General features: G+C 33.8%; 1 protein-coding gene across 1 annotated transcript in view; it reads left to right on the forward strand.

Moving 5' to 3' along the window:
• LOC133190558 (centrosome and spindle pole-associated protein 1-like) overlaps nucleotides 1-27,579 on the forward strand; it is a 103,261-nt gene that overhangs the window by 66,322 nt on the left and 9,360 nt on the right. The window contains exons 32-48 of the mRNA XM_061326253.1: nucleotides 2,596-2,680; nucleotides 5,801-5,833; nucleotides 10,143-10,263; nucleotides 12,096-12,145; nucleotides 12,998-13,095; nucleotides 13,193-13,389; nucleotides 13,690-13,743; nucleotides 14,157-14,306; nucleotides 14,471-14,608; nucleotides 16,616-16,681; nucleotides 18,317-18,361; nucleotides 21,653-21,718; nucleotides 22,244-22,283; nucleotides 22,482-22,570; nucleotides 22,767-22,813; nucleotides 23,855-23,967; nucleotides 25,307-25,438. Of these exons, the coding sequence (XP_061182237.1) occupies nucleotides 2,596-2,680; nucleotides 5,801-5,833; nucleotides 10,143-10,263; nucleotides 12,096-12,145; nucleotides 12,998-13,095; nucleotides 13,193-13,389; nucleotides 13,690-13,743; nucleotides 14,157-14,306; nucleotides 14,471-14,608; nucleotides 16,616-16,681; nucleotides 18,317-18,361; nucleotides 21,653-21,718; nucleotides 22,244-22,283; nucleotides 22,482-22,570; nucleotides 22,767-22,813; nucleotides 23,855-23,967; nucleotides 25,307-25,438 (1,524 nt within the window). The remainder of the gene's footprint in view (nucleotides 1-2,595; nucleotides 2,681-5,800; nucleotides 5,834-10,142; nucleotides 10,264-12,095; nucleotides 12,146-12,997; nucleotides 13,096-13,192; nucleotides 13,390-13,689; nucleotides 13,744-14,156; nucleotides 14,307-14,470; nucleotides 14,609-16,615; nucleotides 16,682-18,316; nucleotides 18,362-21,652; nucleotides 21,719-22,243; nucleotides 22,284-22,481; nucleotides 22,571-22,766; nucleotides 22,814-23,854; nucleotides 23,968-25,306; nucleotides 25,439-27,579) is intronic.

The following is a 27,579-nucleotide window of genomic DNA, read 5'->3' on the forward strand; positions in this document are numbered from 1 at the left end:
ATAAATGAAAATAAGCATGTTTTTAGCTCTACTGGTCAGAGACCAGAAGAGCTTATGCGATAGTAAGGTGTCCTTCGTCCGTCCGTCTGTCTGTCTGTCTGTCTGTCTGTCCGTCCGTCTGTCTGTAAACAATTTTTCAAAACGCTACTCCTCCTACAGTTTTGGTCCGATTTCAATATAACTTGGCACACAAGTAGACTACACTAAGATACATAATTTAGTGCATCGGTTTTTGATTTCGATGGACGGTGTTGCCATGGTTACTAAAAATAGAAATTTCTGTGAAATTCCTTTAAAACACTACTCCTCCTACAGTTTTGGTCCGATTTCAATATAACTTGGCACACAAGTAGACTACACTAAGATACATAATTAACTGCATCGGTTTTTGATTTCGATGGACGGTGTTGTCATGGTTACTAAAAATAGAAATTTCTGTGAAATTCCTTTAAAACGCTACTCCTCCTACAGTTTTGGTCCGATTTCAATATAACTTGGCACACAAGTAGACTACACTAAGATACATAATATAGTGCATCGGTTTTTGATTTCGATGGACGGTGTTGCCATGGTTACTAAAAATAGAAATTTCTGTGAAATTCCTTTAAAACGCTACTCCTCCTACAGTTTTGGTCCGATTTCAATATAACTTGGCACACAAGTAGACTACACTAAGATACATAATTTAGTGCATTGGTTTTTGATTTCGATGGACGGTGTTGCCATGGTTACTAAAAATAGAAATTTCTGTGAAATTTCTTTAAAACGCTACTCCTCCTACAGTTTTGGTCCGATTTCAATATAACTTGGCACACAAGTAGACTACACTAAGATACATAATATAGTGCATCGGTTTTTGATTTCGATGGACGGTGTTGCCATGGTTACTAAAAATAGGAATTTCTGTGAAATTCCTTTAAAACACTACTCCTGCTACAGTTTTAGTCTGCTTCTAATATAATTAGGCATACAAGAAGACTACACTAAGATACATAATTTATTGCATTTTTTTGAATTCGATGAACAGTGTTGCCATGGTTACTTAAAATAGAAATGTCTGTGAAATTCCTTTAAAACGTTACTCCTCCTACAATTTTGGTCTGATTTCAATCTAATTTGGCACACAGTTAGAATACACTACGATACATAATATGTATTTCTGTTTTTTTTTATTTGGGTGAATGGTGTTGTCATGGTTACCGGTACTAAAAATAGAAATTTCTGTGAAATACTTTCAAAACGCTACTACTCCTAGTTTTCATTTGATTTCAATAACTTGTCACAAAAGTAGACTACATTAAGATACATAATTCTATTTATTGTTGCATGTTGCAATGTTTCAAATCCAAGTGCTACTTTTCTTTTGTTATACAAACAGACCAGTAGAGCTACAGTCTCATCAGAGACTTCTGGTTGATTGACTCAGATTACTATAAAAATAACTACTTAGCTGCATTTGCATTTGCTAACTACTAACTAATGCAGTGTTGACCCATAATGCACCTATAAATTTTGTAATTTCATATTACTTTATAAACACACTTCTTCATTGGATGTTAACTTTCCAATTTCACCAGAAGGTCAAGGTTCAAAGTGTCCTACTCACATCTCTCGAAACTGTAAACTCACAGTATGTAGAATTTAAACCTTAATTATTGCATGTATTTTACATAATGTGACCTGATAGATAGGATAAGATATGCTTCATTTTTTTTAAGTTTACATACATATAATATGTATTGGACACAAAATGTTGCATATTTTTGACCCCATTCAAGGGATCAATACAGTACCCCAAAATACATGGGAAATGAAAATTTGTCCCATAGAAAAACATTTCAAATATATCTTTCTCATAGCTCAGACAAACGGCATCATGAAAAAAGGAGTTAATCAAAATAAATACTAGTCAAATGATTGGTGATGTTCTTGCTTCATAGATGAGAAGTAACTGCTATTTGGGGTGTAAGGATGACAAAATTAAAAGATAACGACAACATTGCAGAGTTTCCAAAAACCAAATATTTCTAGCAGTCATTTGGACTGATGATTTAATATTCTACCAATCTGAAGTAAATTTTATCAGTCCAAATAAATTCTAGTATAATTCACGAAGTAATTCAAAAGAAATTGGTTTGGACTGGTCATGCAGTTTCACTTGAAAGTATACATCAGATTGTTGCAGAACATCAATGCCAACCTAACTGGACCTTGAAAGTACTTAAATTGAGTGTGTAAATGTTTCTGTGGATAGTTACAGTTGCACAGATTGTGAAACATCGCAATAGATCAATTCTTAGAAGAAAATTAGAAAGTTTACTTGCTAAAACCTTTTTGAGATTATAACAAAAAGACAAAAACTTTACCAGTACAATGAAAAACTCCTGATTGTTAAGGCAGATAATAATCAGTTATCAGGACCATTTACATTGCAAATTGCATCGGCCATTTAGATTTTCTATCAGTTTTGCCACTAGGACCAATGGCTTTCGGAAACTGCATTGTCATTGACTTTGCTACACAAATATGACATTCTATGTATCAATAGACTTCTTTGCTACTTGTCAGTACATGTAATTACTATATTGATTGTAGGCCAGCCCCCACCATTGGACCTAGGAGGAGGTTTTGATCGACCTTACCAGGGCAGGCGTTCTCCGAGAGTCACCTTCGATGAATCGTAAATATCAATTTTTATAATTTGTACTGTAATCAGAACAATAGCAAATTCATAAAAATGAAATGAATTTCTCAACAGGCAGAATGACAGATTTTTCATTGTGGAGTCAATGAATAAAAAGACCTTTTGCCATTTTCTTTCAAATCTTGGTTTGTAAAGCTAATTGAGTTAGTTGGCTAACTTAATATATGCCCTTCTGACATCTGCAAACTTCTGATGTGTTTTTATAGTTTCCTCTCAAACTACTGACCCAGTCAGTATATTTTAGGCATTTTAAAATTGTCTCTGTCATCTAGACAAAGTCATTGAGAGGAAAAGCATAGAAATCATTTTTAGGTAATAACTAAACAAATAAATATAACAGTTGGAAAATGTTGATATAAGCTGTGCGCATGTCATGAAAGTGATCTAAGGTCTTTTAACAAAGTCATTCAAGGTCACTGAGAGAAGTATGACATATAAGTTTATTACCAAAAAAAAATGGTCATTTTATGACATGCTGATTAATTTTCAGAGGATATATCAAATAAACGATTTTGAAATCAGAGGAAAAATCTTTATTTGAACCATTTTGCAGACATGTTCTCTCACATAAGTTTTAGTTCTGTCTTGCTTTATAATCATGCATTGTCACCAAAGATGCAGTGCCAGTTATTAATTTTGTTTAATTTCACCATTTGCCCTTTAGTTCTTTTGGGAGTCTTAAAGATGACAATGCACAAAAATATGGGAAAAAAGACGAGAAAGTACAAACTCTCAACCAAAAAGATGAGATTGTTCAAACGTAAGATTGTGGGAGCTCTAACATATGCTTGATTTGAAAGTTTGAAGTCTTGTGGAGAAATTGAGAATTTCATTTAAATATACTAGCAGGAAATTTTTTTTTTTAATAAAAAGTTTGTCATCAAAATCGGAAATGAAATAAAACACAAACAAAATTAATCCATCCAGAGGGAATGGGATTGCAATATGTTTAACACTCATAAAGCAATGTGATTGCAAACTGTAATCGGTAGACCAATTGTTGTCCACTCAATATCTTGAGAACCTGATTTACAGACATCAAACTTGGTACACTGGTTCCCCTGAAGAGTAGATGATCCTTATTTGATTTTGAGGTCCAAAGGTCAAGGGTCAAACTACTCTAGATATAGAAAATCTTGGCCATTCAAAATCTTGAGAAATTTGCTTGACAGACATCAAAATTGGTAAATTGGTTCCCCTTAAAGGGTAGCTGATACTTATTGATTTTGAGGTTACAGAATCAAAGGTCAAGGGTCAAACTAGACATAGGAAGACATTGATGACTCAATATCTTGAGAACTTTTTGCAATACAGACACCACGCTTGGTACACTGGTTTCCATTGAGGAGTTGATGACCCTGATGATTTTAAGGTCACAAGATCAAAGGTCATGGGTCAAACTGAATCAAAGAAGATATGATTGCTCAATGACTTGAGAACCCTTTGCCTGACACACATGAAACTTGGTACACTGGTTTCCCTTAAGGAGTAGGTGACTATTGATTTTGATGTCACAAGATCTAAGGATAAAGGTCAAGTGCAACATAGGAAGATATTGACTGCTCAATATCTTGAGAACCCTGTCCTTGACAAACATCAAACTTGGTTCATTCATATGATTACCCTTAAAGATTAGATAGCCCCAGTTAATTTTCAGGTCACAAGATCAAAGGTTAAGGGTCTAACTGGACATGGGATCATATTGACCACTCAATATCCTGAGAACCCTTTGCTTGACAGACATAAAACTTGGTACACTGACGGTGGTTTCACATTAGAAGTAGTTGACCACTGTAAATTTTGAGGTCACAAGGTCAAAGATCAAGGGTCAAACTACTCTAGACATAGGAAGATATTGTCAGGTCAATATTTTGAGGGCACTTTTACTTGGCAGACATCAAACTTGGTACATTGGTTACCCTTAAGGAGTAGATGACCTCTATTGATTTTCAGGTCACAAGCTCAAAGGACAGGGGTCAAACTGGACATAGGAAGATATTGAGCACTCAGTATCTTGAGAACCCTTTGCTTGACAGGTATCAAACTTGGTACACTGGTTACCACTATGTAGTAGATGATTCTTATTGGTTTTGCAGTTACAAGGTCAAAGGTCAAGGGTCAAATGACACAGACACTAGACATTGTAAGATAATGTCAGCTCAGTACCTTGAGAACCATTTACTTTACATATATCAAATTTGGTACACTGGTACACTCTAAGAAGTAAACTACCCCCATGATATAAAGGTGTGATAGAGATCAATCTTAGTACATGTATTGTGTTTGCCCTTGAGTAGTAGATGACCAATTGTTTTCACTATCATTACTGACATTATGAATTTAAAGTTGTTCACTTTATAATATTGCCACATGGGGGCAAATATGTTCCTCAAACATTTCTTGTTACATAATAATTAAAGTAACCAGGACGTCTGTTTTATTAACCATTGGATTTTTTTTTGTTCTAAATGTGTACCTGTGGACTAACATGTCATTATTATTGTTATGAAAATTTGTTTACAGAATTTGTATTTTTAAATTAAATTAAATTACTGTGAAATCACTAATTTTTGTGGGGTTTAATTTTCATTGTTTTCAAGGTATAAAGAGACCTACAATTTCATGTCTACCACAAATTATAAAATGTCATATACAAAACTACTCAACAATCCTTCATCCTTGAAATCAAATCCTCATGAACCCCTAGTTTTTCCTCATACCTTGAAAATTTGACCCCACAAAAATGTGTATATTTAAATTAAAAGGAATTTTTATTTTATCACATCTCATTGTCAATAAATATTCTCATTGGTCAATAATAAAAGCAAAGCTAAAGTAGTATACACCTATAAGATGAAAAAAAGTAATATAAATGTGTTTAGAAGTAATAGAATGTATTAAAAAATTCTTAATTTTGGAAGAATTATTATTTTATTTTGTGCCATGTTTAAATCGATGGAATTTCATTCTAGAGTTTATTTTAAAGCTAGTTGTTAATGATATCCTTATAAATGGGAGTTTTAATGTATTTTAATAATCCCCAGTGTACTATTAGACAGATGTGAAATGCTGTTTTTCTTTGTTCCTGATTTACAGGATTGAGATAACAGTGCCACCACCCCCTCCTACGTATGTAAAACTTAACTGTTCATTTGCTTTAATTTCTCTGTAGTTTTAATCAGTTATTCTTTTGAATATCCCATGTTTTGCTGATCTATTGTATTCTGTTGAGTTGTCAATATAGTTTTGCTATAATTTATCTGTTTTGCTAATTGCCTAACATCAAGACAAAAAGTACTAGAGCTTTATTTTTTGTTCAGTGATAAACATTGCAGACATTAGTATTGTCAATACTGTTTAAAATGGTATAGAATTAGAGTTTTACTTTACACTGGCTTAAGGTAATAATCCTAATCAACTTAATCTGCAATACTTAGCCAAATTGCTATGTACACACTAAACTCTTCATTGTGGGTTAACTTGAGTATACCATACATACATGACATTTTGACAAATGAAGAAGTAATGCTACAGTTGATCCTGAATTAAGTTTAACCACAAAATGGTAATGGGTTAATAAGGTATACCATACATGACATTTTGACAAATGAAATAATGATGCCACATTTGATCCTGGATTAACATGCAGGATGGTTGTAGGTTAAGCTACTGTTGACCCGATAACAGTTTACCTACATTTGCCTGAGTTAATCTGGCATACCGGTATTTTACATTTACTTGTGTTGAGTCCTTAATAACGAGATGTTAAGTTTGTAATTACTTAATGTTAAGACCATGATAATTTTCTGTAGAGACCATAATAACTTGGTGTTAAGACCATAATAACTTGGTGTTGAGACCTGATGTTAACTCTGTAATAACTTAATCAGTTTTCAAGTCCATAATAACTTCGTCCACCAGTTATGGCAGATGAATTGTTGCAGCTATTGTTTTCATCATTTGCTGCCATGTGTTGAGCATCAGCTTTGAACGTTTTAGACAATTGATCAGTCAATTTCAACCAAACTTGTTAGGAAGAACTTTTTTAAATGAACAGTGTACAGTATCCCTTTCAAGTTTCCTTGGGGAGATAATAAAGGTATGATGGAATAAGGATGGATTCATTTTATAATCTTTGTTTGAGGAATCAATGAGCCATAACTGGATGAACATTTTCAAGCAAAAATACTTCATTGAGATGTATTTTGTTTGTTTTTATTTTTTTATTGTTTAACGTCCCTCTTGAGAATTTTTCACTCATACGGAGATGCCACCACTTGCCAGTGGAGAGCTGCAAATTTTGACCTATACTCGGCACTTAGGGCCATTGAGCAGTGAGGTATCTTTTTTGTGCCAGCACCTACTGCGACACGGGACCTCGTTTTATACGGTCTCATCCGAAGGACCGGTCTATTTTGTTAAATGAGAAAAAGGAGGTTCAAATGCAAGTTACACCCTGATCCTAAATTTTGCCATTTAACTCAGCTGGTTTAGCTGTGTGTGTGATTTTGCCATCAACTAGATATTTATGGCATTGCTGTATCATGGTATTTAGTGAACAAAGTGTTAATTGTTATGTCAGTTGTTTGCTTAAGCTTTCTGTTTGGAGATTGTTATTTGTAGCTTCTACAACAATTGTTATTTGTAGCTTCTACAACACCATTGCATAACCAGTGCAAAGGATAAAGTCTTAACTTCTCATTCTTTTGATTCCATGGCAACAGATAATGAACATAATTACCACTTGAAAGTGATATCTTTCTTGTTGCAAACAAGAGGTATCCGTTTGAGGATTATGAAATGTTAACATATTGTTAGTTGGCTTATCGTAAGGCCTTATAGCATGTCAAACAAAAAGTAGGTCACAACGACCTACTTTCTATATTCATTTTGTAAACATTTGGCTAAGCGACATGAGGTTTAGAATCATCAAGCCTTATCAATTGATGCATCTTGGTGCCCTGAGATATGCCAATTTAGAAGAAGGTCACAGAGAAACTTGTGCAGAAGAATGATTCTAGGCCCTTGGGCCTCTTGTTATTAACAGAATGTAGACTACAAATGCTGTTGGAGCTAGGACTCAATATTGCATATGCAATATTCTCGAAATGCTTGTTTCACTTTCTTTTTAAAGTTGAGATATATAAAGAAATATTGAATTTTATATGTGAGTTTATGCTATTCAATAGATGGTATAATCTAAACTTATGAGAGAAAATACATTGCCCAAATTAATGTGTAGCTAATTTAATCAAAGTCAACTTTATCTTCTGCATTGGTTATACCACAGTGAATATATAGATTCACTGACTAATTTACTTGATGGTTTGTGCATAAATATACATATGAAATTTACCGTTAAAAAATCAGCTTTATAGCTTTTTGAATTAATTGAATATTTAAATTCCTTTGTGGTGAATTTATTAAAAGTATATTAAAATCATTATCTGACATATGTTATCTGTAAGACTGGCATTATTCTCTTGTGTTACATTTTCCTGCATTACAGGATTGAGATTACCGTACCTCCACCATCAACTTCGTACGTACTGGTGATTCATGTGTTTGGTTGTGGCATTTAGTACATGTATAGTTTGTCATGAGTAATTTATCAGCTGAATATGTAAACAAGTAATAAAATGATGTCTCGGTGGCTTTGATATTTAGGTTTTTGTGACCTCATCGTTGAAGATTCCAGAACATGTAGTTTTTGGTCTGTCTGTCTGTCTGTTTATCTGTTTGACTGTAAAAACTTTAACCTTGGCCATAACTTTTGAAGGGTGGTTGCTACATCTTTCATATCTCACATGTGTATTCCTTGGAATAAGAGCTTTCTTTGAATGCCAACATTTTTGACTTCATGACCTTGACCTTGGAGTTTCACCTACTTTTGTAAAACTTTTAACTTTGCCATAACTTTAATTTTGATCAATTGATACTAGGGTTTTCATACTTCACTTATGTATTTTTGGTGAAAAAAACCTTCGTTTGAGTACCAACATTCCTGTCTTTGACCTTTGAATTTGACCTACTTCTGTAAGACTTTAACCTTGGCCATAACTTTTTAACAGTTGGTACTAGGCTTTCATATTGCATTTTTGTTTTTCATTGTGACAAGAGCCTTTTTTGGTACCAAAGTTTTTGACCCCATGACCTGGAGTTTGACATACTATTGAAAAAGCTGACATACAGGGGCATCAGTGTTTTACAAACATATCTTGTTAATATTTTGGTGTATTCTCCTTAACAGTGATTGGGACTACATGTATTATTTTCTTTGTGTCCCCATCATTTATTGGTTGGCTGACTGGCAAATATTTATTTAAAAGTATTGGCTTTAAAATCACTAAAAGAACATTTTTGGAATTTAAATTAGTATTCATACAGAGTTCATAATAATTCTAGAATTAGACATAATTCATATTTTGTGGTGTGCAGACATTGATTTTAATACGGCTATAAAATGATCTCATAGTCAACTTTATTTACAAGTTGATCCAAGTTGATAAGTTACGTACATCTCACATGGTACCTAAATCCCACCTTCAATCAAAGTAAAGTATATAATTCAATCTACCTAATAGCCGATGAGAATGTGTCATTCTAGTTATGTCTCAAATAATGGGTTTCTCATCAACATAGCCCGATTGACTCTTAACCAAGTTTACCCATTGCATTAAATTGTAACCAAAAGTCCACTCATAACCAGGTCTCTGGTTACAAGTTGAATCCGTGTTTTGAGTGAAGACGTCAATCTTACCCTGGGCAGAATTGAATTGTAATCCTGCCTGGTACCAATGTCTGGTTATGAGTTGACTCTAATAAGTTTTTGTTATTAAGTTATGAGTAAATATTATGCTTTATGAGGGAGGCAGCTTGTATTCATGGTTGGTTACCAGTTGACAAATTGCATTTTGGTTACCAGTTGATGTACTGGGTTTGAGTTTACTTGAGTTTACTTGGTTACAAGTTGTCAGGTTACAACTATTGGTATAAAATAATGCAAACTTTCTCCTAATAGCCAGTCAAAATGGGTTATTTAAGTATGTTATGTTGTAAAGAATCCAGTCTACCTAATAGTCAATCCGACTTTGTCTTTCTAAGTTCATAGCAAGTTCATGTACATATGTATATATATTAGTGTGAACAATATGAATTATGTGTGTGTGACAACTATGTTTGCAGTTTGCCATATCAGTATTGACTGTACTTTGATTAGCTCAGTAGAAAAATGTGTTACTGTAACATATGTTGACTTATGAGTGCTTATTGTGCAAACAACTTGTGAAAAATATTTTGAATTTTATGTAAGTTTAAAGATTATAGACTTAGATAAAATGGAAAAAATAAGTGAATAAATATATACAGATTTTCATGTACAAGTGTGGAAAATGGAGTTGAATACATATTTACTGATACATAGGTAATTAAATTTTAGAGCCAGAGCAAGAGACAGGAGTAGAGAACGTATATCTCCATACCAATTCCCAAGTGATGATGACTTCCGCAGCCGTTCCCAGAATGATAAACGCTCATATCAGGAAGAACTGGATAGACAGGTATGTCATGTCAGCTTCTCAGATTTCCAGGAAGATCGCACGTGACAATTCAGTAATATTGACATTTCCAAATATTTTCCACTAAGTATTATTTAGAGAATGAGACGGGTACTGTATCGTTGATACAAATTTGGGGGTGGACGAGTGCGTAGCACAAGTTTCCACCCCCAATTTGTATCTACGATTCAGACCCTGTCGAGTTCTCTAAATGATTTGTGACATGATCAATCAAAAAAACACCACCCACTTCATAGCTGTGCAGCATCCAAACTTCCGCCAGAGTTCTCTCTGTAGATGAGGCCTTGACGGGGAGTATACATCCGCAGTATATATATTTCCACAGACAACGTAAGATTTAGTCAGATTAGTTTTGACAACGGGGTAGACGTAACAGACTTGAAGTCAGTCTTAATTGATAAGGTGGACAATTTAACCTTGTTGTAGATGGAGATTGATCCTAATTTATTTCAGGGGTCTTAAAATCTCAGTTAAACTAGATACACATACAGGCAATACAGACTGTTTTTCGATGGACTTTGATGTTACAGATTTTTATTTTCTTATTGAAATGTGACAAAAAAACGAAGTGAAGAGATGTGCGGCAGTTGTCAGCGATAAGGATTTAAGATGAACCAGAAAAATGGACTTGATTGAGTTTGCACGAGAAGAGTGGAAAATGGGGGGAGGGGAAATGTGAATTTCACCTAATGTATGCTGCATCCATGAACCCATTGGCTTTACTATTTTGAAGGGGACACACAAAAAGCAGGGAAAGCAAACAGGTTTTCAGGAATTTATCCAACATAGGATGTTAATTTAGGATTGCTAATTTTCCTTTTTCGTTTGGATCAAAATAACTTGTAGATTCTGTGTGGAATAATTTTTTAAAAGTGATTGAGAAATTTTGACATTTTACATTCCTAAGGAAATATTTCTTCAAAATTTATAATAGGAAAAAAATCAGCATTTACTACGTGCTTGTATGTGCTTTTGATAAATGGAATCAGATTTATTTTTAGACTGTGCTGTATTATAGATACAGAACAGTTGGCTAATACAGAACGGAAAGTAGCTCCGCCCACTGTAGTCTCGTCCTGTATTGCTAATACAGAACAGCAAACTTCAAAGAAAAACACTGCAATCGTGTTACAAGATTCTCTGAAAATTAGAAAAACATTCATTTTCTCGTGAACTAGCTACCATGGATGGGCTTGAATATTAGCATTGTGATGTCATAATACCACACTTGACTTCAAAACTATAGTGCAAACTGTTTTTCTCAAAAATGATCATTGAATGACATAAATTTGTGGCAAGTCATCAGATGAAGTAAGAAAATATATTAATTTTAACTTTTGAAAATTCCTGAGGTACATGAACTACAATGCTTCATGTCTGCCTATTTTTCATGAAGCCCTAACACCATCAAATATGCCAGTGTGAAGCATCATAGTTTACTGTAAATGCAATTTAGCATATACGAGATTTGGTAGAAATTTATTTTTCAACGAGTTCGCAGAGACTTGATTTAGTGCATTTCTGAATGTGCTCACTAAAGATATGTACATACAAGATGTTTAGATGAGCTTGATTCAGTGAAGCATTCTTCTGTGAAAGGGGCTAATTAGAATACACAGCCAAATGTAATACTTTTACAGTGTGTCCTCATTAATTCTGAAAAATTAAACTGACATTTCTTAAATGTGCAGTTCCTTCACTTTGAAGTTTCTAATAAATGATGGTCTTATACTTCCTATCACAGAACAGTATTACCGTGTAATTGGTAATAAAATAATTTTATGAATTTTTGCATATTTAACATTTATTTTTAGATTGAGGAAAAACGTTTAAGGAAACAGCGAGAAAGAGAAGAACAGCTGAGGTAAAAATAGAATATCTTTGAAACACATGAAAAGCCAGGAGCTTCAGGGGGCCTCTCCCTGGTAGTGCACCTACTGAGTTGATTTTGTCCTTTCCCTTTCTCTGCCAGTCACATCCCTGGAATAGATAATAATTTAAAACTGTATGTACAGTTTTCAGACATGCACTGTATTGATAGTTGTCAACTAACAGACTTCACTGTTAGAGTTTCAAACAAGTGCAGGTTAAAGCTAATGTGCAACATATGGAAAAACTGATGAAAAATTTTTCAAATGGTAGTCTAACTGTTGTGCGGTCTGTATATATCCATAGCATGTCTAGTTTATCCATTTCCTGGCTGGTAGTTATCCAGCTCAGGTCCATCGAACATCATTAAAAGTAGACCAGTCAAGTATAGAAAAAAGAAGCAAATGAGTTCTGTACAAAATGCATACAAATACATAGCTACATGTACCATACTTAAAATGGTGATTGTGTCCGTTCCAAAAAATGAACATGCTCAAAAAATTCCAATGGACTTCAACAGACCTCCGACGACATGAACCTATTCACCAATAAGAAACAGGCATTAAGAAATGCTTGTAAAGGAGATGAATGAATTAAAACTTTTTCCATCCATTTGACATCTGTAAGAGTTAATTATCTGGGATGACTAAGGCTTTATATAGAGGTTTATATAAACTCTAGATTCAAATTGTTGGTAGATATAAATGAACTTTGCTTTATTAGGTTTAGAGTTATTTCATCCCATTTTAATTTACCATGAATTTTAGCAGTCTGCTTCAGTTGTGCACAATGGCATATCAGGCTTTAAATCTTTTTTTAATGATTTTTCTATCATGATTTCTTATAGGTATGAGAAAAAATTGGATGACGAAATTCGAAACTATAATCCATTTGGTAAAGGTGGTGGTGGTGCACCAATGAGGGATAATCAGGGAAACATTGTTGGTAAGATTTGGCCTGCTTTGAATTTACATTAAATAAAAAAAAACTTTTGAAGGTAGGCAATTTTCAAATATAAAATATATGCTTGTGTCCTTTTAAGCTGATTTAAGAGTGCTGCATTCCACCAATCAGGACCCAGAATCAGCTCGTTCACGTGTGACTCGCGAGTCTCCCAGGTTTAGAGCACCGTCACCCTCACCCAGAGATGACCTGATTGGTCCCCCACCCCCACAGCTTGATGCTTCAGGAGATGTTACTCATGCTAGAGGAGGACATGGAATCTTTGGTCAGCCCAAGGTAAGAGTCTCTATAGGCATGTAATGATTGTCAATGTTAACTGTTTGTTCATGTTGCAAATCATGTGCAGGCCACAAATTTGCAACCTTTCAGTTGAATTGAATTAAATCTTTCTTGTTCTTGCCAATGGGTATTTATAAATTTTTACGTAAATCTGACTCGGGGCTGTGTCATCAAGTTCCTAGGATCGTGAAAAGAGGAAGGGTTCTATCATTTTGTTTTTAGTGAAAAAATAGTCTAATTTGTCTCTTCTAAATTTAATTTATTTTCTGGTTGTGATTTTGTTTTGTTGTATTTCAGACAGAACAAGAAAAGAATCAATCTGACAAATACAAAGATGATCTTAGAAGACAGGTAATCTTTTGTTAATGTGTTGTGTAAAGGTTCATTAATACCATATTTCCAAAGTTTCATACTCAATCTGTAATCATCATTTACAGTCTAAAGTGATTAGAACTTTTTGTCACAGCTTTACTCTTGTACTCATTGGATATCGATCATGTGATATCATTTTCATATCACCAGTTATGACATCTCAATCATGGTTTTTGTGTTGAAATTACGAAGTCAAATAAAATGGATTCTTTAATATAAACTGTGCAAAACATACGATAGATATGTAAAGAATCTCTCATGGTTTGTGATTGGATATAATTTTCATCCAACTCACCAAGGCCTAGGGATAAAAAAACATACAAATTGTTGGATAAAAATCATATCCAATCACAAACCATGGGAAATCTTATACATCTGTATATCTAATGTAGATTGAAGAGAAAAAGAGGAGAGAACAAATTGAAAAGGAAAAAGAGAGAATAGAAGAAGAAAAGGAAAACAGACGACTTGAAGAACAGAGACTCCGAATACAGAGTGAATATGAAGAAGAACAGCGTAAAAAGAGGGAGAAAGAGGAAGAGGTAGGTCAAGGTCATATTCTGATCAGTTGATAATCACATTATGATTTTTTTATTGTGTAAATTTGGTTTACATGAAACTTCAACAGTTATATTTTCAAAAAAACATGCTTTGTAAAAATGTGTGACTAATATTTCAATACTGCTTTAAAATGTATTTTATACAGACAAGAAGAAGAAATGAAGAGATGCAACAGCAAGCGGAGGAAAAGAAGAGAGAAGCTAAGAGAAAAAAACAGGAGGAGGATGAAAAGCGTTCAAAGGAAAAACGGGAACAGGAAGAACGTGAAAGGCGGGAAAGACAGGTAACTATGGAAACAGAATACAAGTACAGAGAAATAAAAAAATGTTTTTTTTTAAATTGTTAAATAAAAATTGCTTTTTTTTTAAAATTGAGAAATAAACGTTGCTTTCTTTTAAATTGAAAAAAAGTATTAGAATCTGCACCTTTGTTTAGATCCCCACAAAAGTATTAAAATATCAGTCTAGAAATTCTTTCACTTTTATTGAGAAGAGGTTTGTTAATATAGTCACACCTTGTTATTTCAAACTTGATGGGACTGAAAAAAAAAAACTTTGAGCTATCTGAAGGTTAGACATTCAATGTCATAACACAGACAGCTGTGCTGACAAATTGAATATCACGAGTTCAAATTTGTTTGCACAGATGTCCATGTCATGACACATTGAATATCCAAAATTGATAAAATGTTGTTTCTTTGAATACTAGTATATTAATTGTGACTGTTTCAATAATACACACCCTCCACACTTATTCAGCTAAATTGAACAAGCAGCCGTGACTCCTCAATGTGACTGTAAGAGTGGGCATTTTATTTACTGACAAGATCGCATCCAATCCTTGTTTAGTCTCCTGTTGACTGTGCTTCTGCTGATGCAAGCTTGGGTGTTCCATTTGATTCTCAATGTGTTTGCAGTGTCAAAAGGACTCTGTTTAGCTAGTCTTTTTAGAAGTCGATATTCTGTCTGTAGTCTTTTGGGGCCGTCCAGTTCTTCCACACCTCTAGTACTTCTCCAATGATGTACTAGATGCATTATTACAGTGTGACTGACATTAAAGTGTTTGTCAGCCCTTCTATATGTCATTCCATTTCTTACCATTCCAATAACCTGCCAGTGTTCAGATTCAGATAGTTCCCGACGCGGCATGGTTGCATTAAAACTTATAAAAGACTTGTTTTCTATCAGTTAAGTTCATGCAAACGTTGATGATATGATATAGTTGAAAACTGCATTGATTTCTTAAAAACACATTGGTGGTCTTTAAAGAATGGTTTGATAAGTATTTGAATGGAGATAAAGATATACAGTTTAACATAAAAAAACATTATAAACAAATGTTTTATTTATTAATTCATTATCTGAACATATTTGATAAAAAAAAATTATATTTAATTTTCATGTGAAATTCGCCTGTCCTTAATTTTTGAGTAAGTGTATGTATATACATTTGAAATTTGGTATCTCAAATGCAGTAGCTGATATCTGGAATACCATGGATACAGTAAACAGGGAAATTTTCACCACCGTTTTATTTTTGCCCCTTCGCCCTACTCACAGGTGGGTGAATTAAAAATGGGGCGAATTTAAAAAACATAATTGCTTAAACAGAATTGTAGCTAAGCAAATTTAAAATGGGGCAGAATTGTGTGAAAGGGCGAAAATAGCACGGGGCAAAAATAACCCTGTGTACAGTATGTAGAAGTGATTTGGAAGTCCCAACCACTTATTCTTAAATTCTTAATTCTTAAAGTATTTTACCCTTGTTATCTCAAATCCTCAGATATCTCAAAGTTTTTTTTCTGAATTTCAAGTAAATGAGGTTTGATGTAATGAGGATTGACGCTATATTAAACAGAATTGTATCCATCACAAGCCATATTAACACTCAACAAATTATAGCTTTTTGTATGCCTTCAAACAGTTATTGTTTTCTCATGTTGATTTGGCATGTGATACAGATTTTGTTTTGTATAATAATCTCTCCTAAAGCAATGAGTCCCTCTGAATCTATTATTAAATATACCCGTTTATTCAGAACTTTGTGATTTACTTTAATTATAGGCATCTGATATTGTTGAATCTTTTGATTTTTTTTATTTGTTGTAAATAAACTTAGCATTAAGTTTGTAGGTATAGAAATGTTTGTTTTTATACCATATTGTAGTGCTTTTAGAGTTCCACATTAGTATCTTACTAGTATTAGGGGTATGAACTGTTTGGACAGAAAGCACAGTTTTTGTTTTTCATTTTAACTCTGTAGATTTAGATATGTTTATTTGACTTTTCAGGAACAGCGGGGGTCTTCTCCCCCTGTCCCGGCCATGAGAAATGCTGGTCAGAAACCTGATTACTCGGTAATACTTATTCACTTTTGCATAATGTACGTACAAGTATTTTGCTTGTTGATACATGAGTTATAAACTTTAACTGAAGCTGAAGCTACAGAATTTTGAAGGGTGGAAACTTTTTTTTTTTTCAAAAGATAGTTCAAGATTTATGATTTTAATATATTTATTTAAATTAAATACATTTAGTCATGATAGCATGTACTTGACTGTACATCTCGCTGATAATGACTTATGAAAATGAATGCCATAGATAAACATTCATTTTCTTTCTGTTTGAATTACCGATTAAATTTATACTCTTGACAAATTGTTTTGAATTTGGGAACGGGGTATAGAAATCACCTTGTCCCTTTTCCATCTGTCTGTCAATTTTATGTTTGGACAATAACTTTGTAATGGAGAAACATTGAAAGCTCATAGTTAATAAAAAGGTTGCTTATGACCTAAGAATGTGTTGTGAGCTGAACCTAAGGTCATTTGGGTAAGTTTAAGGTCACTAGCAGAAAAATTTATAATTCACGTCTGGTCCTTAACTTTGGAAACTCGCACTTCACAATAAGATTACTTATAACCTGAAGGTTTTTCAACCCTAAATCAAAGTCATTTATACAAGTTCAAGGTCTTGATCTAGACAAAAAATAGTTTATTTCCTGTCATGGCCATTTCTTGTGATGGAGAAACAAAAGACCGCCCCTAACCTCAAGGTATGTTGTGACCTTGACCCTAGATTCTTGGCATAAGTTAATTTGAAATTTGTGTCTGGGTCCTATCTTTGTATTAAGAGAGAAGCATTGGATGCTCTTATTTCTATCAAAGTCTGCAAATGATCTGAGGAAAATGATATTTATTAAAGGTCATTTGGTAAGTTTAAGGGCACTAGTTTCTTTAGTGACATTGAATTCTTTTCTAGTCCATAACTTAATTAAATAATAGAGAAACATTGGAAAATTGACACAGATTTACATTCTGGGGATGTGTCATAATCTTCATGGAAGGTCATTTGGACAAGTTCAAAGTCATTGATAGAAAAATGTTATTTCTTTCTGGGCTGTAAAAAAAGTATGGCTTGTGACCTAAATAAGTGCAATGACTTCAACTCAAGGTCATTAAAACAAGGTCAAGTCATTGGCAAAAAGCAGGAAGACTGTAGAATTTCTATAAGGTGTTTTCTTTGTAAGGGAAGACCATACTTCAAGTGTAATACTGTGACATTTATTTATATTTTTTTCACTTTCATTGACTCTGATTATTAGGAAGTCAAATCAAGCTCAGGTGGCTCAAATTCTCATCTGAGTCACTTTAGATCCGAGTCCGTCAGACTTGGAATGGACACACCAGATAGTCTTGGTTTGAAAAAGCCCTATGGAATCTCGGTAATTTTAATGTAAAAGGTCAAGGAGCACTTTTCCTATCAAGATTATTGCTGGGTTTTCTTTTTTGATTTAATGAGTTACACCAACATTCAATAAGATATCACACTTGAAATGATAGTATTACTTTTAATCACTGGTAGAAAGTTTAAAAGGTTGACCAAGGGTGCACAGTGTTTGGGTAAGGTATCTTAAATAACCATGTAGGGGTAAGGTTTGTTTGGCATGGAGAACTGCAGTTTGACTATTGAGATGATATTATAATTGACAGGATGACAAAACTACCCCAGAACCACCCAAATCACCACAAAATGGGGTAAAAAAAATGCTGTATCTATAGATCTGGCCAGAATTTTGTGCTGCTCATTCATGCTTTAATTTGCCTCTTGACTATAATGAACAATACATGTACATATTTGTTTTTTGTTGTCATTCATCATTAACAAAATTTAACATTAAGAAAATTAATAAAATTACATTGCTATAAAGTTATTAATGATATGGAATTTTATGTATACTACATTTATTTAAAAAAACATGTGTGCATTTTACTTGATATAACCATTTTAGCAAATAGGATGATGTAGTGTCATAAACCATTAATTTAATGATGAACAAAGATTAACTTCCACAAAAAAATATGTTGATACACAACTTAACTTTCTAATATTCTTACTTATTTTTACCAGACAGTATACTATTTTAAGGCACTTGTTTCTAAACAAAAAACATTTAAAATATTTTTTGCAGAATTTGTGTTAATCTTTTGTGTCAAATTATGTATTCTGTATAGTTTTGTAACACATGTATATTGTATACAAAGTTATTTTCACCATGTGCTATTTTGTACATTCACAATTGAAAATAATTTTCCCCCTTATTAAATCCTCCCAGATCAGTTGTGTTAAAGAGATGTAATGCTGTTTTCTTTGGATTCGCCCCATTTTAAATTCATGCCCCCTCTTGCAATGAGGGCAGAAGGGGCAGAAATGAAAGGAGTGAAATTTTCCCTGTATGCATTATAGAACTTGTATTTTTATTATATATGTATAATGCACTTAGAATGCTTATATTGGCTTAGAATGCATCTAGTATATAGATGTTTGAATCTGTTCAATATTCCTCACCTTCTCTTAGTCAGGAATTAAGTCATCAAAATGATTCACAAAAATTGTTTCTAAAGTCACCAAATAAAATGTGCCTTTCCATTTTTGTCAGATTAGTTCAGAGTATATGTATGAATGATTCTTAGCTCTGACTGGCTGAAATCCGAATCGTGAACATATTTGATTTTATTTCCTCATTGGACCAAAAAACTTCTAAATTGATAGAATTGGTAATGTTTACTTTTATTGTCCAATGAAATCCCCAATCTTTCACTGCATTCAGCTAAGATTTATGCATGCAGAAGTAAACAACCAAGAAAGATGACAAGATTTGCTTAATTAGTTTCTGTTCATTGAATCATATAATAAAACGAATAATATTGCCTTTTTTTTTAGCTCACCTTGACGAAGTCGAGATGAGCTTATGCTATACCCCCGGCGTCGGCGTTAGCGTCGGCGTCCCGGTTGAAGTTTTAGGAGCAAGTCCCATTCCCAAGTAACTATAAGCCCTACCTGGACCAAATTTGCATGGATAATGCATCTAGGGATGGACACTACCACACTTGCTTTGGATGCTGGATCTGACCTAGATTTTCCAGATGAATGACCATGTTAAAGTTTTTGGAGCAGGTCCATTCCCAAGTAACTATAAGCCCTACCTTCACCAAACTTGCATACTATGGACCCTACCTGGACCAAACTTGCATGGATGATGCGTCTAGGGATGGACACTACCACTCTTGCTTGGGATGCTGGATCTGACCTAGTTTTTCCAGATGATTGACCAGGTTAAAGTTTTTGGAGCAGGTCCATTCCCAAGTAACTATAAGTCCTACCTGGACCAAACTTGCATGCATAATGCATCTAGGGATGGACACTACCACACTTGCTTTGGATGTTGGATCTGACCTAGATTTTCCAGATGAGTGACCAGGTTAAAGTTTTAGGAGCAGGTCCATTCCCAAGTAACTATAAGCCCTACCTGGACCAAACTTGCATGGATGATGCATCTAGGGATGGACACTACCACTCTTGCTTCAGATGCTGGATCTGACCTAGATTTTCCAGATGAGTGACCAGGTTAAAGTTTTGTAGAGCAGGTCCATTCCCAAGTAACTATAAGCCCTACCTGGACCAAACTTGCATGCATGATGCATCTAGGGATGGACACTACCACACTTGCTTCGGATGCTGGATTTGACCTAGATTTTCTAGATGATTGACTAGGTTAAAGTTTTTGGAGCAGGTCCATTCCCAAGTAACTATAAGCCCTACCTTAACCAAACTTGCATGGATGATGCATCCAGAGATGGACATTACCACACTTGCTTCGGATGCTGGATCTGAGCTAGATTTTCCACATGTAAGACCAGGTTTAGATTTTGGAGCAGTCCTGTTCCCAAGTAACTATAAGCCCTACCTGGACCAAACTTGCATGCATGATGCATCTAGGGATGGACACTAACCAACCTGCTTCGGATGCTGGATCTGGCCTAGATTTTCCACATGAGCAAATTTTTGCTATATTTTAACCAAATTAGCATGGATGATGTATCTAGGGATGGACACTTCCAGACTTGCTTTGGATTCTGAATCTGACCTACATTTTCCAGATGAGTGACCAGGGTAATTTTTTAGAGAAGCATTATAATATTATGGCCTTCTATGATTTAACTTGCATAGATGGTGCATCTAAGGATGAAAACTTCCCGACTTGCTTTGGATGTTGGAACTCACCACAATTTTCTTGATTACTAAACAGCTTAAAAGTTCTTTGAGCAGGTCTATTTCCAAGTAACTATAAGTCCTACTTTAACTAAACTTGCATGGATATTGATCTTGGGATGTACCCTAACTAGAAAAAAAATTTTATGTGAAATTTGTCTTACTTATAGATAACATTCGTTGAGGTGAGCTTCGTAATCTTTGATTACCTATGTTTATCAATAGGATTATTTATCAAACATTCAGAGGGCGAATTGAGTACACATGGTACTCCTCTGGTAGCTAAAATTAATTTTAGAATTTTTAGGGAAAAATAAATAGATCTCTCAAATTTTTCTCAGTAATGTAAATAGACAGTACAACATAACAATATTTTCTGATTCAAAATTGAACAGCAAATATCCCTCAGCACAAAAAATGATTAAGTATCGATGCATTTGTCCATATAGTTTGTTGAACTAAATAACCTCAACTTTTAAATACAATTATTAGTGATGTTCAAAGCATCTATTACTTTTGCAATGTATTGCACCTCACAAATAAATATTTTGGAGAAAAAAATGATAATTATAATTAAAGGAACATTTTTAAGAAGAAAATCATATGTAATGAAAACTGTTGATCAAAAAAGATTTTATTCTGTTTTATACTTGAAGCCTTATCAGTATAGATGCCAATTTCAACCTTATCATTCTTTGCTAAGGCATGTACATCCTTAAGCATGTGGTTTTAGTTTTATTAGTTATAGAGGTGTATTTTATGCTTGCTATCCACAGACATCAGATGACACACGAAATTCTCCACCGATTCCAGCTTTACGGAAAGAACCTCCCCCAGATGAGGTAACAAACAAGACCTTCAAAGTTTCCCTACCTTCAAAAATACACATATTAGTTATTTGAACAAGCTGTAATGTCCATTGATAAAATTTTTCATTTACTTATTTAGATTAAAAGATACCAATATTGTGTCAAGTTTAAACACACATTTTTCAGGTTCTTGAGGGCAAGAGAGATTTTTTTCATTAAAAATTATATAATTATTATTGTATAACTACATGTAATAAGAAAGCAAGTTTATGATCACTATTTCATGTGAAGTATAGGTCAGGCTCTTTTCCATCACACAAATGTGTGCATGGTAGTTTTCCTTTTTGTTTGTAGTTTCCTATTTTTATTATCAGTTGTTTTGCATGTTTTCTGCACTTTAGCATATATAGTTATCATGCATGTTCATTTATATTCAAATATTCTGGAAAATGTGAACCTGCAAGCTTTCTGGGTTTTTTTTTTCTTGAACCTCAGCTAAGCGCTGTTGTGCTTCAATGATAAGAGAAATATTCTGAAACACTGTTGTTTGTATTACAGTCATCAAGACCCCCACCACAGCCTTTGTCCAGAGCCAACAGTAAGTATCTTTAAAATAGACATGCTTATAATGAATTCATGCTTACAGTAAAATGATTTTCGTTCCCCCATGGTTTTAAAATGTATAGTGAACTGAACAGATATAACAAATTACATTTATAAGGAATCAAAATTGTTGGTCCCTGGCACTTACCGTAGCTACAAGTGTGTTTTACCGTATATTAATTTCTTTAACCAGGTTCAGATGTCCTTAAAGAGCTGGCCTCTATGAGGAAACAACTACAGAGTGAAAGAAAGAGGGTGGAGAATGCTCTAGAGACCCAGAGGGTATTACACATATCTCTACTTAACTGAGACAGCAAACTTAAAGAACAACTTTTTAATTTAAAACAAAAAAAAAACATTTTAAGATGTAATAAACAGCACATACATTGTATTTGATATTGATATAAAATTAACACAGGAGGCTGAAATGTTGACAGAAGTATTCTTTAATTAAACTTTGATATTTTGTTCTTAACAGAATGAACCAGATGTGTTTGATCCCAGAACAGTGCAAAGACCTCCTCCGTATGTTCTCTTATTTTTTATGCAGTTTTTCCATTTATAAATTAATTCACTCAAATCATATTCTAAATGAGCTTTTTCTGATCAAAGAGTTTGGTTCTGTCTGTCTGTCTGTCCATCTGTTGTGTATCATCTCTATTTTTTCATTTTTCAACTTCTTCTCCAGAAGGATTAGACAATTTTTAACCAAACTTGGTCACAAAGCATCCTTGGGTGAAGGGGATTTAAGTTTGTTCAGATATGGAGACATCTCCTCTTTCAAGGGGAGAAAAGTAGAAAGTTGTTGGCATCATTTAAAAATCTTCTTCTTGAGACCCACTGAGCCAGGAGAAACCATAATTTTGAGAATGATTCTTTATATGCCATACAGTAAAATCCATGGCTCCTGTGGCTAGGATGGGGCTGCGATAGGGGGTCAGTTTTTTTATAGGAAATATCTTTAAAAATCTTCTCGAGAACAGCAAGGCTAGGAATAGTCATATAAATATGCGACTCGAATATCTTAAGGGAGTGCAGATTCATGTTTCTTCAGTCAGGGTTCCCAGGGGAGGGTGGGGTCACAATGAAAGATCAAAGCTTTACATTGGAATATTTAGAAAAAAATCTTTAAAAATCTTCTTCAAAAGTAGCATTCAGGGTCACCTTAAGTGTAATAAGTGCATTGGGGGGGGGGGGGGGGGGGGGTTGTACATAGGGACAGAATAATAACAAGGTGTTTGGAAGAAATCTGGAGGAATAAGAAAGAAGAAAAAAAAAAAGGAAGGATTAAATAAGTCTTACAAAATACTGCATATTTAAGACCATGTCAGCTTTTAATAAATATTTCTTTGTATGATTCCCTCTCCCTCCACCTACCTCTTAATTTATAGCAATCAAAGTGACCCCTCCTCACTCCTTTGAATTTAAATGATTCCACATCTGAAGGTGGGATAAGGGGGAGGGACTAATTGTTGTAATGCTTTAAGAAGGTTGTAAGTTTGAACTTCCCAGGGATATAATAACAAATCATGTGTGTAAATTTTAATCAGAGGATTCATGTTACAGGAAGGAAATAGATGTGTTTGAAAGGGCCAGACTTGGGGAGCCCGCCCCAGTCCGAGCCAATGATAACCTCAATCCAAGAAATATACAGGAATTCAATGAGCTCAAATACAAAAGTAAGAATCTTGACTGAATTTCTGTGGAGAATGAAATTAATTGTATTTTGTCACTTTTCACTAAGAATGTTTCATGAGCTTTGTTGTATTTCTGTTGTAGCTGAAAAGGATAAAACGTGATATGCATACATTTTTGTAGACTCTTGAGTGTTGAAAACTATTATAGATGTCAAATTTATGTCGTGATCAGTACTACTGAGAAAATAAAATATTTAAACTGTGTGTTCCCTATTTGAACAGTTTTTCCTGCTTTAGTTGGTGACTCTAAGTGGGATTTGTTTATACATGTAGTATCTTACTATACCCCCACTCCAAAGGAGAGGGGGTATACTGTTTTACCCTTGTGTGTCTGTCTGTCTGTAACAAATTTTTTGTCACAGTTTTCTCAGCAACTACTCATTGCAGATGTTTGAAATTTTAGCACACACTTTGTTGAGGCATGCCATATGGTGGGATTCATTTTTGTACGAATCCGATGTCAATTTCCTGTTTATCCGTACATCTGTCTGAAGTATACATAACAAATTTTGGTCCCAGTTTTCTCAGCAACTACTGATTGCAGATGCTTGAAATTTTAGCACTTGTTTAGGCATGTCATATGGTGGGATTCATTTTTGTACGAATCTGATGTCAACTTCCTGTTTATCCGTGCATCTGTCCGTACCATACATAACAAATTTTGGTTGCAGTTTTCTCAGCAACTACTGATTGCAGATGCTTGAAATTTTAGCACACTCTTTGTTTAGGCATGTCATATGGTGGGATTCATTTTTGTACAATCCGATGTCAACTTCCTGTTTATCCATGCGTCTGTCCATACCATACATAAATTTTGGTCAGAGTTTTCTCAGCAACTACTGATTGCAGATGCTTGAAATTTTAACACACTCTTTGTTTAGGCCTGCAATATGATGGGATTCATTTTTGTACAAATCTGATGTTAACTTCTTGTTCATGCTTGTGTCTGTCCATAACTGTACATTCACATCAGAATGTATATTCACATCAAAGCGGGGGTATTACTAGTGAGCATTGGCTCACAGACTTCTTGTTTTTATAGTTCTGTCTTTTATTTTGTTACTTTAAAGAGTCTCTCTACAGTTGCTTATTTGATCAACAAAGTGTATGGAACATTCAAGGATTGAAAATTAAAACTATTATTAATAATATATTTTGAGAGCAGGATATTTGAAAATGAAAAACACCATCATGTTTGATATACCGATACATTTGAATCAACTTTTTTTTAAGAAAACATTTTCATTAGAGTTTGAAAATCTGCCCATGCAATTCTAGTGAAATTTATTGTGCTTGAGCATTTTTTGCTGTTTTTCAAAAGATGACACCGAATCAAGAAAGGCATTCCGCAGCATGTTTCCAGATGCTCCAACATCTAATGAGACCCTCGAAGCTCAACAGGATGCCCTGCTCAGACACCAGGAGGACACACTCAAGTCCATGAAAGAACAAAGTAAGTGCACTCAATTCTGAATTCTTAGCCATACTCTCTTTAATTTCTACACAGTTATATATATTCTGTTGTAATTGAATGTAAATCTTTTGACCTTGGTATGATTTAATATTTCCATATCAGCCTACAGATTTACACATGTTGCATGTAACATTTATGCTCTGTTCACGTGGCAAATTTTTATTGAAGGCAAGTTCTTGCACATCAAATTTGAAGGGAGGTCAACATTACCACTACACTCCAAAAACTTCAACTCATTACCGCTACATTTCTTAGAAATTTTGGGTGATCTTTAACACTACTTTTTATCTGTAAAACTACTGGCAATTACAAATCATTACTGCTACATATTTGAATCTGCCAGCAATGGCACAGAATATGAGCTATTCAGGCCGGAAGGAGAATAACAACATGAGTCAGAAAAAAGAACTGAAAGCGAAATATGAAAAATAATAAGATTTCCAGACAGCAGTATGTCAAGCAAGTGGCCTTCAAAGCTCTACCAATTCTGTGATGACTGTGTAATATCCATGAACAGTTCTCTATTTTGAAAGTTTCTAAAATGTTTTGTTGATATAAAAGAAAATGAAATTTTAAAAAGTGGGAAAAACATCCTGCTCAAAGTCCTAGTACATTCACCTCCCCATGATGAGCAGGGGAAACTGGTATACACATATGCATGTATGTTGTACTTTAAATCAATCTGTACATGCAAAAGCTGCTGGCTAACGGAAGAGACAATGTAGCGGTAATGTATACTTTTAAATGTAGTGGTAATGTAACCTTTTTTGTAGTGGTAATGAAAATTTTGAAAATGTAGCGGTAATGATACACACCCAATTTGAAGCATGTGGAGGACTTGAGAATCAGTTTACCAGAAATTTTAATTAATTAAACGTGCATCAAATTACTTAATGCATATATTAATTTGAGTGAACTGTAAGCTGATTGGAATTAAAATTTAGACAAATGTGTATAGTACAATTAGGTCACATTCAATTTGTCAGTTGCCAAATATAATTACTTTTACAGTTTTTGATTAAAAAAAAGTATGAACATAAAAAAAGATACATTATATCTGATGTATATCTGATGTGTATATGAATATTTATTTAAAAAAAACTAATTCAATTTATCACAATATATTATTTTTCTAGTGAAAATGATAAAGAGTAACAAAAAATAATACTAAATATCATTCATCAGACCTTCTTTAATTTTCAGCCGTATGACATAAAAGTAGACTTTTATACACAATAAGAAAAAAATAATGTCATAATGTATGTCAACATAATGGAGAAAGAGATGCAATTTACAAATGACATCATAATGATAACTTCTTTCTTTCTTACACTCAGTATTATTTCTCTTTGCTCATCTCCGATTTTATGCTATACATTGAACTGAATAAAATGTGATGCAGCCTATTTTTTATGCTTCGCCATAAATATGGCCATGGCATTGTAATGTTTGTCATTTCCTCCTTCAGTCTGTCTGTACATCACAATTCGTTTTTAGCTCAGTTTCAAAGAAAATTTTCAAGATATGTTAACCAAAATTCATGCAATGATAAATGTTGGTGAGAGCTATTCAACATGGCATAATTTTCTGACCTTGACCTTTCCTGTGACCCTGACCTCACTTTTCCTATTTTGTGTTTAGCTCAATTTGAAAGTAACTATTAAAGATATTTTTATTTAAAAAAAAAATGCATGGTGAGAACAACTGTATCATTATTTTCTGACCTTGACCTTCCATGTGACCTTGACCTTGCTATCAAATATTTTGTATTTAGCTTAGTTTTAAAGCAATTATTAGAGATATTTTTATCTAAACTCTTACACTGATACATATTAGTGGCAGCAGTTCATCTGTCATAAATTTCTGACCTTGACATGTCCTATGAACTTTACTCCATTATTCATTATCTTGCATTAAACTTAGTTTCAAAGAAACAGTCTATAGATATATATATATGTTATTTTATTCAAACTTCATACAAAAGATACAAATTAATGAAAGCTATTCAACTGTGTCATAATTTCCGAAATTTAATCTTCCATGTGACCATGACCTCATATTCCCTTTTGTTTATTTAGCTCAGATTAAAAGCAATTATAGAACATATTTTTATCAAAAAT

Source organism: Saccostrea echinata, unplaced genomic scaffold (genome assembly GCF_033153115.1).
Source record: "Saccostrea echinata isolate AGI-Se365-2 ecotype Australia unplaced genomic scaffold, CSIRO_AGI_Sech_v1 ptg000022l, whole genome shotgun sequence".
Lineage (NCBI taxonomy): Eukaryota > Metazoa > Mollusca > Bivalvia > Ostreida > Ostreidae > Saccostrea > Saccostrea echinata.